General features: G+C 33.8%; 1 protein-coding gene across 1 annotated transcript; it reads right to left on the bottom strand.

Moving 5' to 3' along the window:
- Positions 1 to 9,947, bottom strand: LOC129302913 (delta-1-pyrroline-5-carboxylate synthase). The gene is made up of 20 exons (XM_054941817.1): positions 9,670 to 9,947; positions 9,208 to 9,279; positions 8,982 to 9,085; positions 8,751 to 8,853; positions 8,384 to 8,545; positions 7,275 to 7,552; positions 6,626 to 6,776; positions 6,352 to 6,516; positions 6,163 to 6,240; positions 5,610 to 5,699; positions 3,776 to 3,862; positions 3,573 to 3,659; positions 3,375 to 3,471; positions 3,149 to 3,252; positions 2,963 to 3,038; positions 1,568 to 1,718; positions 1,344 to 1,412; positions 1,054 to 1,120; positions 902 to 972; positions 1 to 326 (listed from the first exon to the last, which is right to left on the bottom strand). Exons 1-20 carry the CDS (start codon positions 9,727 to 9,729, stop codon positions 254 to 256), a joined length of 2,145 nt encoding a protein of 714 aa, XP_054797792.1. The 5' UTR covers positions 9,730 to 9,947; the 3' UTR covers positions 1 to 253.
- Between the last annotated feature and the right edge of the window lie 3,223 nt (positions 9,948 to 13,170).

Below are 13,170 nucleotides of genomic sequence, written 5' to 3'. Positions count from 1 at the left end.
TTAGCAAGCAAGACAGAAATCATAAATATTATATTATAATTATTTCCTAGATCATACATATACGATGGCCGTGTTGAAGAAGGAAGCCGTTGTCAAGTGCACCATTTTAGAAAAATACTGAAAAGCGACAGGGAATAATAACACACATTTTGCCTATTTGCCCAGATCTCGAGATACAGAAAATAAAGCTCAGACCAATCCCCTTGCCCTTCCTTGTTGATGAAGAGCGTGCCTTTACTTGCAAAACACAGGATCAAGTGGTAAGGTCCTTGTGGGTGTAACAAACTCTATCACCGTCAACCACTTGTCCACTTCCTCTAAGTACCCTGCACATGAATATGGCAGAAAAAGGTGGAATACGTAGATGATACCACATGTGCCTTCATGGAATTATAAAATGAATCTACCATAATATTACGCCTCAGCATGAAACCCAAGATGGAAATGGTGTGTTGCATGGATTAGAACTGTAGTTGGATAAGCTAATGAAATATATTTCTTATAGATCATTCTGTTATATTTGACTATTGTCATTATTCATGCAGTGGCAAGTTAAAATGGTCTTTGATACAACTCATTCATATTTTATCGATGAACTTTGATAATGACACTTAAAATGACCAATAGCATTTTACGAACTTCATTCACATTTAATATATGCACACCATTTGATTTGGGGGGAATAAGCATATGAACAGGATTAATGATTAATGGACAGCAGTATCAGTTATAAAGTCTACAAGCTTATCTACATTTTGGCTAATTGCTTGTTATACTTCATGTAATTGTGATTATTATTATTATTATTGAGGTCTACCATCTAAATAAGAGAACCATCAGATTTGCTGATTGCTTGTTAAGAAAGAAAGAGTTTCTAGTGCATATGAAAACCAGTAGATACCATCTGGTTGTTAACAATCCTTCAACTCCTACGGGACCCCGAGCATGAATCCTGCTTGTACTTATTCCAACCTATCAAGCCATTAAGAGCATTAAACTAGTTTACAACCTTAACATAATAGATTAATCATCAAAATGTGAAGAACATCATACCTCTGCACCCAGTCCAAATCGTGCCCCATCACAAAATCTTGTGCTAGCATTGTGGAAAACAGCAGCACTGCCAGCATATAGCAAACAATGTACACATTACTAACTTTGCAGAGTGTACTGATGTCTTGTGTTGCGCATAATAGAGCAAAAGAAAGGCTTGTTTACTAATGTGTAACTGCTTAAGACCATGTGCTCATAATGAAATGCTGTAAACCATTTGATTATGTGAAATAATTTCTTCCTTGCACTTCTTTCTCAGGAAAACAAACACAGGAAATGTATAGAAATACCTGTCTACTTGGCGTAGAAACACTTCAGCAACTTCGCAGTCCTCAGCAATTATGCAATCAGTATGTGCACTGCCCACGGAAAAGAAGAAAATGTTTAATATTTCCTTATAAATTCATTGCACCATTACGGATGTTATTTGAATTGAACAGAGCAGGGGGAAGAAAACAAATGAAAGCAACAGAGTTTCAACATGCTTCTTGTCAAAAACAGAACAGTGACATGCCTTCCATAAAGATTTATATGATCAATAGCTGAATGCACATCATCCACAATTTCAACAGTGCACGCCAATGAACTGTACTCATGATGAAATGAATGCGCCTTTGGAATATTCAACATTGAGCTTGCCTTGGGTCCTCCATATAAAGTAACACCTGCATATATTTTACGTTGCTTAGTCTTTCCGCAATGCAAACCTTTTATAAGCACACACGTTTCCTTAATATTCCATGTACACATTCATTTCACTAGAAGACAACAATCACCTATGCCAATATCTCCTAAGCAAAATGTTGTCAAAAAGTTAATAAGGATGAAACCTAGAGCCAATTTTTCCAATTGCAATATAAACTTCAGGTTAAATCAATTTTTTCAAGCTCCTATATTGCCATTTAAAGACCTGGGATTTCAGCCCAATTCAGATAATAATCATTAGAAGTATCAAATGCTGTAATCCAACATGATTGCTCCTTTAAGAGATATTTGTGACCTAAATAGCAAAGAAACAAACTGCAGATTGTTAAATAGAGTAGGCATCCAAATGTGCTTTTCCTTAGTTTTTCTTTTTTTTCCCCTTTCTGGGAATAGAAACTGATACTATCATCCAAAAAGAGAATACTTCTCCTAAAGACTTTTACACAGTACTAGTTGTTTTCAAAATGACTTTGATCAAGGCCTTGCATCTTTGCACAACTTTGAGCTTATCTCAAATGACCCTAGGATATGGAACTTGAACATAATTTCCAAGCTTCATCAATTTTTATTTTCTAACATGACTAGCTTGAACAAAAGTCAAGAAGACAACAGTTATATTGGGGAAGAATCATGTAGTTAAATCATATATATATATATCACATGTCTAGTTCAGAAATGCTTCCTTATGTAGATTACATGCTTGAAGTACAAAACCAGTATCATGCTGCTTACCCACAAATATCCTCAGCAACTTTCTTCCAAAAATAAAGAAAACTACACCAAATTGATATATCTGATAACACAAATCCCCAACCTTTTCAATTCAAAGATAATAATTCAAATTTGCAATCATCTCACAGCCATAAATCAGAATAATTGCTTAAATTTGCACAAAGTATTAAAGATTAAGCATTTAATTACAGCAAGAATTCTACTTTGGTGCTGGAAAAGCGTCAATGTTACAAGATACATTGGCTATTACTAGAGTTTCCCAGTTTCCCTATTAAAGCTATAAAGCTTGTTACAAAAACTGTGTAACATAACTCAAGTTCTGGGTGAAATCACATGGACAAGGAAAGACCTTTATCTAACTAAATAAAATCTAAACATAACCAGTAGAGATAATTACAAATTAGAGAAGCATACAAAGAAATCAGCTGCTTAGAGAACATATAATTTAAGGTACTTTACCCAAAACCCATACCTTCAGTCCGTAGGTCAACAATAATATCATGGAGCAAACCTTTCTTTGCTAAGTCCTTGTGAATAAGAAGTGTTTCCTAAAATTTGAATTTTGAGTAAGGGAAATAGTTATACATGATTGTGATCACTAAAAAGAAAAGTAGTTAGTATTACTAAGATTGCATTGTCATCCAGTAGTATGGATTACCATGGCATTGCAACCAGCTGGATAATCCACTTTTGCATCCAATACAATCCGCCTAGCCATTTCCATATTGGCAGACTTATCAACATAGACGTGGCAAATTCCATCTGGGTTAAAGAAAATGCAGCCTTACTAAGACAGACAACTAAATTCCTGAAGAAAAGGATCTAACATAGCATCCCAAGCACTGCTTGAATGCAACATTCAATCATAAGCATAATGGTCTTACCAGCATGACCCAGAACAGGAATTTTAGTGGAACTTTTAATGCTAGAGACAAGTTTGTTGCTGCCTCGTGGAATAACCAGATCAATCACATCATCAAGCTGGAAGATAAAATGCAGAGTTCAACTTTGGCTTAAGGTTATGATATTTGAAGTTAACCGTTTTATAAACTTGCATGAAGCTCATCACAAGGACTACTCACCTTAAGCAGCTCAGGGATCTCCGCTCTTGAGGTCACGAGTCCAATAAGTTTTCCACCAACAGTTTTGGGGATGGCTTCAGTAATTACCTGCAATTTCATAGGAATTATTATGCTAAAAAAATTATTAACAAGTCTGCCAAACCGGACATCTGAACAGAATAAAAGAAAATAATTTAGAATTATTATTTCGTTTGAAACCAAACTTTGTGCAAAATTGCATTTGATCGCTTAGCCTCCTTGCCTCCCTTTAAGAGAAGCCCATTCCCACTTCGAATTGCCAAGGAAGCTATCTGTGCAGAACAAATGAAGCCACTGATTTAGAATATCTATTAAAAATTCAATTCAAAGATTCAGCCTAATCATTTTTAAAAATGAAGTTAATGAGAAAAAATAAAAATAAGAATAAATTTATGTCATTATTTTCAGGAAAATCAGAAGCTTAATTCATAGTTTATATTGAATTTTCTTGGACATACCATGATATCATCTAGACTGCCAACTGGGAAAGGTGTAACAATAAAAGCAATCAGATGGAAGCAAAAATGAGAAATTTTTTTCCTTAAAAAAAAATAGCTTTAAATGATTAAGGGAAAATCACAAATAAGAACCTTCTAAGGGTGATAATTACAAATTAGGACCATGAAATAGTCAAATTACATTTAAGGACCATGATCTTTCTGTATAATTTAAAAAATTAGCTCATGACTAAAATATCCTCTCGTTAACGTAAGAAGATTTCCAAGTCAAATAGAGTTATTTCCCAGCCATGTATTAAGAAATTTCCAATCCAACTCTAATATTCTCAGCAGCAGCATTATGAAAACTTAAAAAAAAAAAAAATTGGTACGCTTGGACCAAACTCCAAGTCTGGAAGTTGAATAGCTTCCAAGTCAACTAGAGTTACTTTCCAACCTAGTATTAAGAAATTTCTAACCCAATTCCTTTGTTCTCAGTGGTATTTTTGTCAGAGGCAAATTTTTCTAATTGCAGATAAGGATGGTCCTTAAATGTAATCTGGCCATTTCATAGTCCTGAACCGTAATTTTCAGCCTAACCAGGTCCTTATCTGTGATTTTCCAATGATTTAACGAATAAGATGGCAGGATGTGTGAACATGAGAATAAGATGACCAATCCACTTTCACAGGTTTTCCACGCATAACCATTAAAAATCGATGCACTTCAAAACAAGGCAGTTAACAATAAAACTTGATATCTACAAAGCTATATATAAAATCAACACTGGAAGGCAGACTGATATTGATAACAATGTTCTGGAGGAAAAAAAAAAATAAACTTATTGTTGTCAACTGAGATGTTGATCTAAAAATGTGGAAGGGTGTGATATTTGTAATATGCATACTGAAACTAGTTGAAATATGCGATACAAAATAGTAACATGGAAACTATAAGAAATGTAATGGCTTAGTATTTCATTAATATTATACATTATGGACAGAAAGTTGTCTTTGAAAAATTAAAACTTTAAAGCTGGCAGCCAGCAGAAATATTATAAAAGGAGTTATAAAATCCACTGCTTTAGTTCATTAGGTCAATACTACAAAAGATGACATTTTTGCATGCATGTTCCAGGGGAAGGAGGGCAAGGTGTCTTGGCCTTACACTTCTACTGGTAGGAAACATGTCAATCTCATTTAACATATTCTTGTTAATTATATCACCAGGCTAATTTGAGTGCACATATTCATTTGTTAATCTTTATATAGATCTTCCTCTGTACTTGCTGTTTGACAAGGACAGCAATAATTAAGAGATGATAGAAATAGTTCCAATCTCTTGATCTTGAATGATGCCAAATTTCAAGATAAATAAAAGGGCTATGAAGAAAAATGTCTTAGTAATCGTGTGTATGTTGATGGCCAGACACTCTTAATGTTCCAGACTACTTAAGTTACATACAGTGCATGCTGAAATAGCAGATAACAAGATGGCTCTATCCTTTAGGGCATAATTGAGCAGATGTAAACAGACAGGAGAGAACAGCAAAGAAAGAAAAAGATGAAAATGTATAACATACCTGTACTAGGGCATCGGGGCGGGACTCAAAAACAATCAAGAGAACACCTAAAGGAGATGATGTTTTCTCCAGAATTAGCCCCTCTGCAACCTGGGTATAGGGGTGGCCATCAGAACTATCACAAATCAATAATTACCATAGTAAATTTGGTGAAAGCCTTTCCTTTTCTAGCAATTGCTAAATGTCATTTTAGGTGATGACCATAGTAGGCTTGCCAAATTACTTAATGAAAATAGTCCGAGGTAATTGACCACATGTTTCCCAGAAAATTAAATTGCAAACACTATAATAGACATATTACTACCAAGCAGTAATTATACTAGCAAGCTTTGGACAATTTACTTACACGAAATCATAGATAACATAAGACACGTGACATGTACTTCTAGCTTAGCAGCAAGATAAAATATTTATCGATGTAAAATCAAAATATGTTATTACTACAACAACAACAAGTTTTATTGCACTAGGTGGAGTCAGCTATCTGGATTGTTATTACTATAAGATGAAAAGTTTATGGTCCTACTTGGATGCAATAATCAACTTTCCTTACCTCTGTCCGCTTTAATACTCGACCAATTGGATCTTCCATGTTTGCAAGAGTTCTGATGTTCTTTGCAAGGCCTGCAATCTGTCAGTTAATAAAGTATACCATTAAAGTTTCTGCCGTGAGTTCAAATTTAAACTATACATACGTTAAGTTAAAGTTTAAGCAAGTTCTTAAAATGGTAGATTGTCTTGCCTTCCCAGGCTTTAGAAGCAGCCTAGCAACCAAGGATTTATCAAGATTTGCTTGCTGTGCATCAGCGACGTCAGCCTCATTTTCAATCCTTATCTCCTTTTCATTTGCTTCCAGTGCATCAGCTATATTTAGCAACACTTGCTTCCTCTCTTCTTTGGATAAAGCCTATAGAATTTGGATATTAGCTTGTTGAACTAGGATCTGTTCACTAAGTGCTCAGAAATATTTATGATCCGCCACACATTTTGCAAGTGTGAATATAGGGAGAGAGAACCTGAAGTCGTCTAGAGCAGTCCCGAGCTGCAACTGCCATGTCACGTGCTGATACCTCCTTTACTGGGACCCACTTATGAGCATCTTTATGGAAGAGAGTTCCAATACATTGACCATGAAGGACTTTAATGATATTTTCAGGTGCATAACCACTAGAGAAAACAGACGTGAAGAAGTGAAATCCTATTTGCAAAGATTAAGAACAGATAGTGCAGGTAGCATACACAGGATTTCAGAGCCTTATTGGTATCAGAAAGACAGAATGTTATATTTATTTTATTGGGAAATATATACATATATACATTATACACATATGCACATACATACACGTACTCACTGAAATGGAAGTGAACATTCACTAACTAATTGTGTGGTAGACAAGAAGATATACAAAGAGGAGGAAAGATAGGCTATAGGAGAACGAAACAGAAAAATGAAAAAGGACTTTACGATATTCACAAGTCATTGCCTCTCACTTCTAACATAACTTAGAAAATGGGATTGAGGGAACAGGGCAAAACTCCTTCCATCAAAAACAGGAAGAGGGAAAAAATTCCTTCAAAAATTATAACTTTGAAAAAGACATAACAAAGGCTATATTCACTTTTAGTCTTCCTTGGTGAACCACACGAAATAATGTAAAAGCATACCTGGTAATAACAACAGGAATTCCAGCTTCAGCTGCATTTACAGCAGCCTTTACTTTGGCAGTCATTCCGCCTCTTCCCACCCTAGACTTATCTCCGAAGGTAATTTCATTCTGATGCCTTTCCTTGATGTATGTATGAATAAGCCTTGACCGTGGGTCACTTGGAGGGCCACTATAAAGACCCTCTACATCACTCAACAGAACAAGAAGATCAGCTTTCAATTCCAAGGCCAATAAAGCTGATAAACTGTCATTGTCCCAAAATATACCAGAAGAATCCTGCAGAATGTAAGGTTTAGAAATACTTGTATAAATTATATAATTAATAATGGGAAGCATTAACTAATCATTCCAGAAGGCAAATTCCAAACACAACTTTCAAAACTGAAAACACATGTTCAAATAAGATTCAAATGAAGGATTTGCACCTTTCAAACTAATAACATTAAGAACCTAAGGAAAATGACGGGGAAAAGGCTATCCTACAAGTTTATTAAGTTTTATGACCTTTATCCGTATTGACTTAATTCTAACATATTAAAATATTGAACGAAAACCTAGAAACACCCCCAATAGAATAAAAGTTTAACCAAGCAGTTTGAACAATTGCAGGGTAAGTTGATCATATAACGGGAGAATTAGGCATTGACTGTAGAGGAAACAGAAAGTCAAATTCTATCATATGTATTTAGGCAGGCTTGTTGACATAATTTTGACTAAAGTTTGACTAATCCTAAAATAATCTAGATAAGACCTTGAATACAGCATCAACCTTAAGCTTAAACATAAAATTAAGAAAATTTATTAAAGAAAAGGGAAAATGATTCTGCTCTTGATTTTTTATTAGCTCAAGCTAAAGCTGATCACAGGATGAGCTTGCCCCAGCCCTTATCCTATCAATTTTAAGCAAATAAAATCCTATACAATGTAAATCTCAAAGAGTAGCACCTAAGCAGCTCTAGCCTTGAACATATCACCTGCAATGAATGCCATGAAATTCAGAGGCAGAAGTTTTATACAAAATGCAGGGGAAAAACTGAAAAGCTATACAATATTAAGCTCAAGAACTTTGTTTATCTATTTTGGCTAACAACAAGTAAAGCAACAAACCTCATATGGAGCTTTCCTAGTACTGACTGCATCATTCTCATTGAATATGGGTATGACTTTTAGTGCTAACAAAGATTTTAAAGTTTCAGTAAGTTGCTTTCTGAAATCTCTATCTCTAAAATCATTGTCTGTCACCAGAAGCTGAGCTGATGTCACATCGAGCTGCAGGGCAGGAAGAGAAAAGAGTAACATCAAACATCTACTGCACTAAAATCAGGTTACAAGCAGATAATGGAATAGCCATGTGAAAACCATCAAAGAGAGGAAAAGTAAAAACAAAAGAAGCCTGAGACGGAAACATGTTATTAAGTACAGGCATATGTGCCAGGGCAATTGGACACAAATGACATTAATTAGTGCCAATTACCTGAGTGAACAAAGCATCATATATGGCCATTAGACTGTTTTGTCCAACTGCTGCGCATGCTTTGCCATCAAGTTCAACTTGTGGCTTTTGTAGATCAGCAAAGCTACAAAAATATATGAAATAAACAAGCAAATTAATTATTTAAGTTCACTATGAATGGAAGAAATAACCATCTCCCAAATTTCTAAAACTTAACAGTGTTGAAGGATGTACTCAGGAATAATGTCTAACCTGCTGTTAATTAATTTCCTGTATCTAAGCCTTTGGCGACCAAGTCCAACCGCACCCGAGGACACCAAAATAACTTCATATCCTAGAGAGTTAAGCTCCTTAATCTACATTAGTTTCAAAATTCAATGAACAATTATACATGCCAAATTGAAAGGTCCGTGACAATCCATAACAAGCCAGACATTGATATGAAAAGTAAATATGGGTAACACCATTTCTGAGTTACCTGCTCACAAAGCGTCCCCAATTTTCCGACTGCTAATCTTCCATCTTTACGGGTCACAACAGCAGTCCCAACCTTGAACAATTAACCGAGCAACATTAGTATTTGTATCAAAGAACCACCCAGCCATAACTATAGGACATCATCCATCACATCAGCTTTAGAAACTTCAATCACTCGGGCTACAATCATTCGTCAAAAGGTATTAACAAAACAGTAAAAGAATTCAGGCATGTACAACTCTGAATTGGCAATTGTTAGCACTATCACTTAATCGGTTTTAAAAAACTACAACAAAACCATCACAGGGGACTAACAGATTCAATGCAACTGCTTCACACTTGGGCAGTAAACTAGCAAAGCGGCACTCAATTGGAAAAGACGCCATATCTCGTGCAACATAGAAAGCACAAGAAGAAGAAGAAGAAGATTTTGGAGAGAGTAGTGGAAGGTAATGCAGCTAACCTTGACGATAATGCGCTTAACGTCTTTGACGAAAGCTCGAGAAGGATCTGCAGCGTCCATGTCCAACGCAGTGTAGTTCAACGTCGAAAAAAAGTGGCGGCAGCCAACGGCAGATACGAAACAGCTCGAAAACGAGTGAAAGAGAGGTTGACGTTCAGGCAGAAGCGGCAAGAGAAGACAAGCTAGAGACAGCAATGCGAACTGCGAAGCCGCCCCTAGGAGGGCATTCGAGGAATTTGCCCAAATCTTGCACTCAACACACAAACTATTCGGTCACACAAAGTCACAGCTTTGTTTCAGTGTCAATCTCATCCCCAATCGGCTAATCCCCAACTTGTTCTAATTCCACGTGCGCAAATGCTTTATTTTGACATTCGTTTGAATCAATCAAAAATGTAACTTCAAAGTTCATAAAGTCCGAATACATTTTTGATCAAATAAACAACAATTATTCTTGCCCAAGTTCATCATTGTTCATGGCTAGCAATCATCATAGCCACCTTAAGCAAGGCTGGCAATTTTTAATTTGATTTGTGTGAAGTTGACGTTTTTCTGTACGAAAAATTAATTTTCTTTTGGATGAAACACAGCCCAACAATTAGTGAGCACTTGGAGGATTTTATTCGATTAGGTTCAACTGATGTTATCCAGAATTATTATTTTTTCCGTTTGGCCTATGTTGTGTTGATTTTGCATGGAAGCTATTTGTATCATTATTTGTGGGTTGTAGTAAATAAGGCTTTTTTCTGTAGCTGGTTTGGCAAGCTATTGTCATTGATTTGCATTTCCTATAAAATTTGAGATGACTTAATTTTCTTCGCTTTTTACACAAATTTTTTGTATCTTTGTATTAAAAAAAATTGCAAAGGAATGAATCAATGGTAATTAAATCTTTGATAAAAATTATTATAAAATAAATTATAAATATTAATTCAGATATATACAAACAGACATTTATGTTATAATTTAAGAGTTATATTTTGATACTTAGATACTTATTTATAATTAAAACTTATGAATTTGTAATAATTTGAATCGATATTTTTAACTTATTTTTTTAAAAAAATTTATCAATAACTTCACTGTTATTAAGCTATGGTCTTGTCCACACGCTCATTCATAAAGTTAAAAATAAGAATCAAAATTGAAAGCTCTATTTAAATAAAAGTTTGGACTTAAAAAATATAAGATTTTTAAGGTAATCAAGATTTTGGACCTTGCCTTGATAAGCTCTGCAAAAAAAAGCTTGGCTTGGATAGCTCTTCAAACCTTATTCTATTTTTTCCCTTCTACCTTAAAACGCAGTATTTGGTAAACTAGACGATTTCCATGCGTTGCACGGATTGAATTTAAAAAATTTGAAACAAATACCTTAAATACTATTAATATCAACACATAAGATTATTAAATTTTTAAAAATTCTTCGATTTAATCATTTTCCTTCTTTTTAAACATTTTGTTCATACATAATTTATCTTTGTTTCTCGAGTCTATGGTAAATTACAAATAGAATTTGAAAAGATCAATTTTTTTATAATTTCATCATACATGATTAAAGCGTGAAAACTTTTGAATAAGTATCCTTGCATTTTTTGAAAAAAAAAATGATACAGAAAATGTGAATTATATACTTTTTTTATATTTGAAATATATACAACATAATTATATTTCTTAATTTGATTTCATGTTTATAGCGTATTGTTAGAAAAATTATAACAAATGTTTTTTCATTGAAATTGTATATAATTATATGTCTAATAACTTAAAAATAAGAGAATTAATCTTTGTAAATTACTAGGGTTTGATATAAGAAAATTGTAAGTGATAATATAGATATAGCCAAGTCATATAGATAAACACCTATCAAGAATATGAAAAAGTTCTACAAATCAATACATTTTTATTTAATTTTGTGGTAATGGGGTGCAAGATAATGTTCTATCATTTAGTACAAGTAACAACAAATATGCTCATCAAGAGATACAACAAACTTTCTTATATACTCAAGTCCATTCCATTGGCACTCTATTAAAACAAAACAAAATAGAATACCAAGACTCAAAAATCGCAAGACACCTTTAAAGATTCTCCTCTGTCAACACTGAAAAAGTAAGAAACTAATATATCCCCAAGTAATAACATAAGATTCCATCCTTTAATATTGTGCTAATTCATGGCCCAAAATAATTGTACAAGATATACATATTTAATACTCAACAAATAAAATAGAAAGAGAACTTACAGACTGAAATATGCCAAAATTGTCACCATATTAGTACATGTAATTTTGGCTTTTCTAGATTTCACACATAACAATGCTGCCAAGTGTATTATTCTTTAATGATCAAGTAGCGAGAGATATACACATCCTCGGTCCTTCTAGTGTCTAAAAAATCTAGAACAGAGTTAGCAAATGGCTTTACAGCATTAGATTCTAAAACAAATCTCATAGCTTCTTTATCCTTGTAAGCAGTTTTAGCATATCTTGGATTGAATCTTGGCCATTTCTATCAAGACTTGTATTGTCGAATGTTACAATTAGATTAGGGTAAGGAATTCTATGCCCTTCAAAAACATCAGTTGATAAATTACCTGTAACAGGAGACAAATGGTAATTATGGTTGATGCTTAAATTCAAATACTCTCTATCTTCACATCTTTTCAATTCAGATATGTGCATCAAGTGCTACAAAACATAGACTTTAAAATAATCAGCTTCAAAACATCCTTAAGGATGTAGATGAAATAGTTCTGCAGTTCAGATCCTCAAAAGTAGGTTAAAATTTCTTGCCAATCTTAAATCTCCATGATATAATCAAATCTAAAAACAACACTTCACCTTGTCATTCTTAAATCTAAAATCAAACAAAATGGAAAAACACTTCACTTTGTCATTAGTTGAATAGATCTACATATAAACAACAATTCACCCTATCATTCTTAAATCTTCATGTTATAATACTCTATCTCTAAAAAAAGGAAGATGAGTATGATCAAGAATAAAGGTTTAAAATTGAAACATTTGCCAATGTTACAAAAGAAAAACCATGCGTTTAAATCTCAAAATTACAATTTTTACCATTCCACCAAAGAAAGAAGGATGACAATAATTGGGATTCAACATTCTATGAAGTTATTATCAGGCATCTTACAAGATCAGTGGTACCTAGAACCACGATAAAGATCCTTACAATCTACAAAATACCTTCTTTTTGCTTGTGTTCTTCCTCATCTTTCATCCTCCTTGTTTTCATTATCATCCTCCTCTTGAAAAATAAGCATTCTCTCTTCAAAATTAGTTATTTAGAAGCAAAATTATGAGGTCTGAATCCAAATTTAATTAAAGAATACAAACCTAATTATAATTTATCAAAATTATCTTTTGATAACAAAAGATCATCATAAAGACGTAATTAAACATGAGGAAGAATTGAAATTACAACAACATTTCACATTTACAGGGAAATAGCTGGGCTGAAAAAGGGGAACATAGATCCAAAA

Source organism: Prosopis cineraria, unplaced genomic scaffold, assembly GCF_029017545.1.
Source record: "Prosopis cineraria cultivar Desert tree isolate PC_DT_omini unplaced genomic scaffold, ASM2901754v1 PC2, whole genome shotgun sequence".
NCBI classification, from domain to species: Eukaryota; Viridiplantae; Streptophyta; class Magnoliopsida; order Fabales; family Fabaceae; genus Prosopis; species Prosopis cineraria.
Note: the sequence above shows the minus strand (reverse complement) of the source record. Positions and strands in the feature narration are given on the sequence as shown.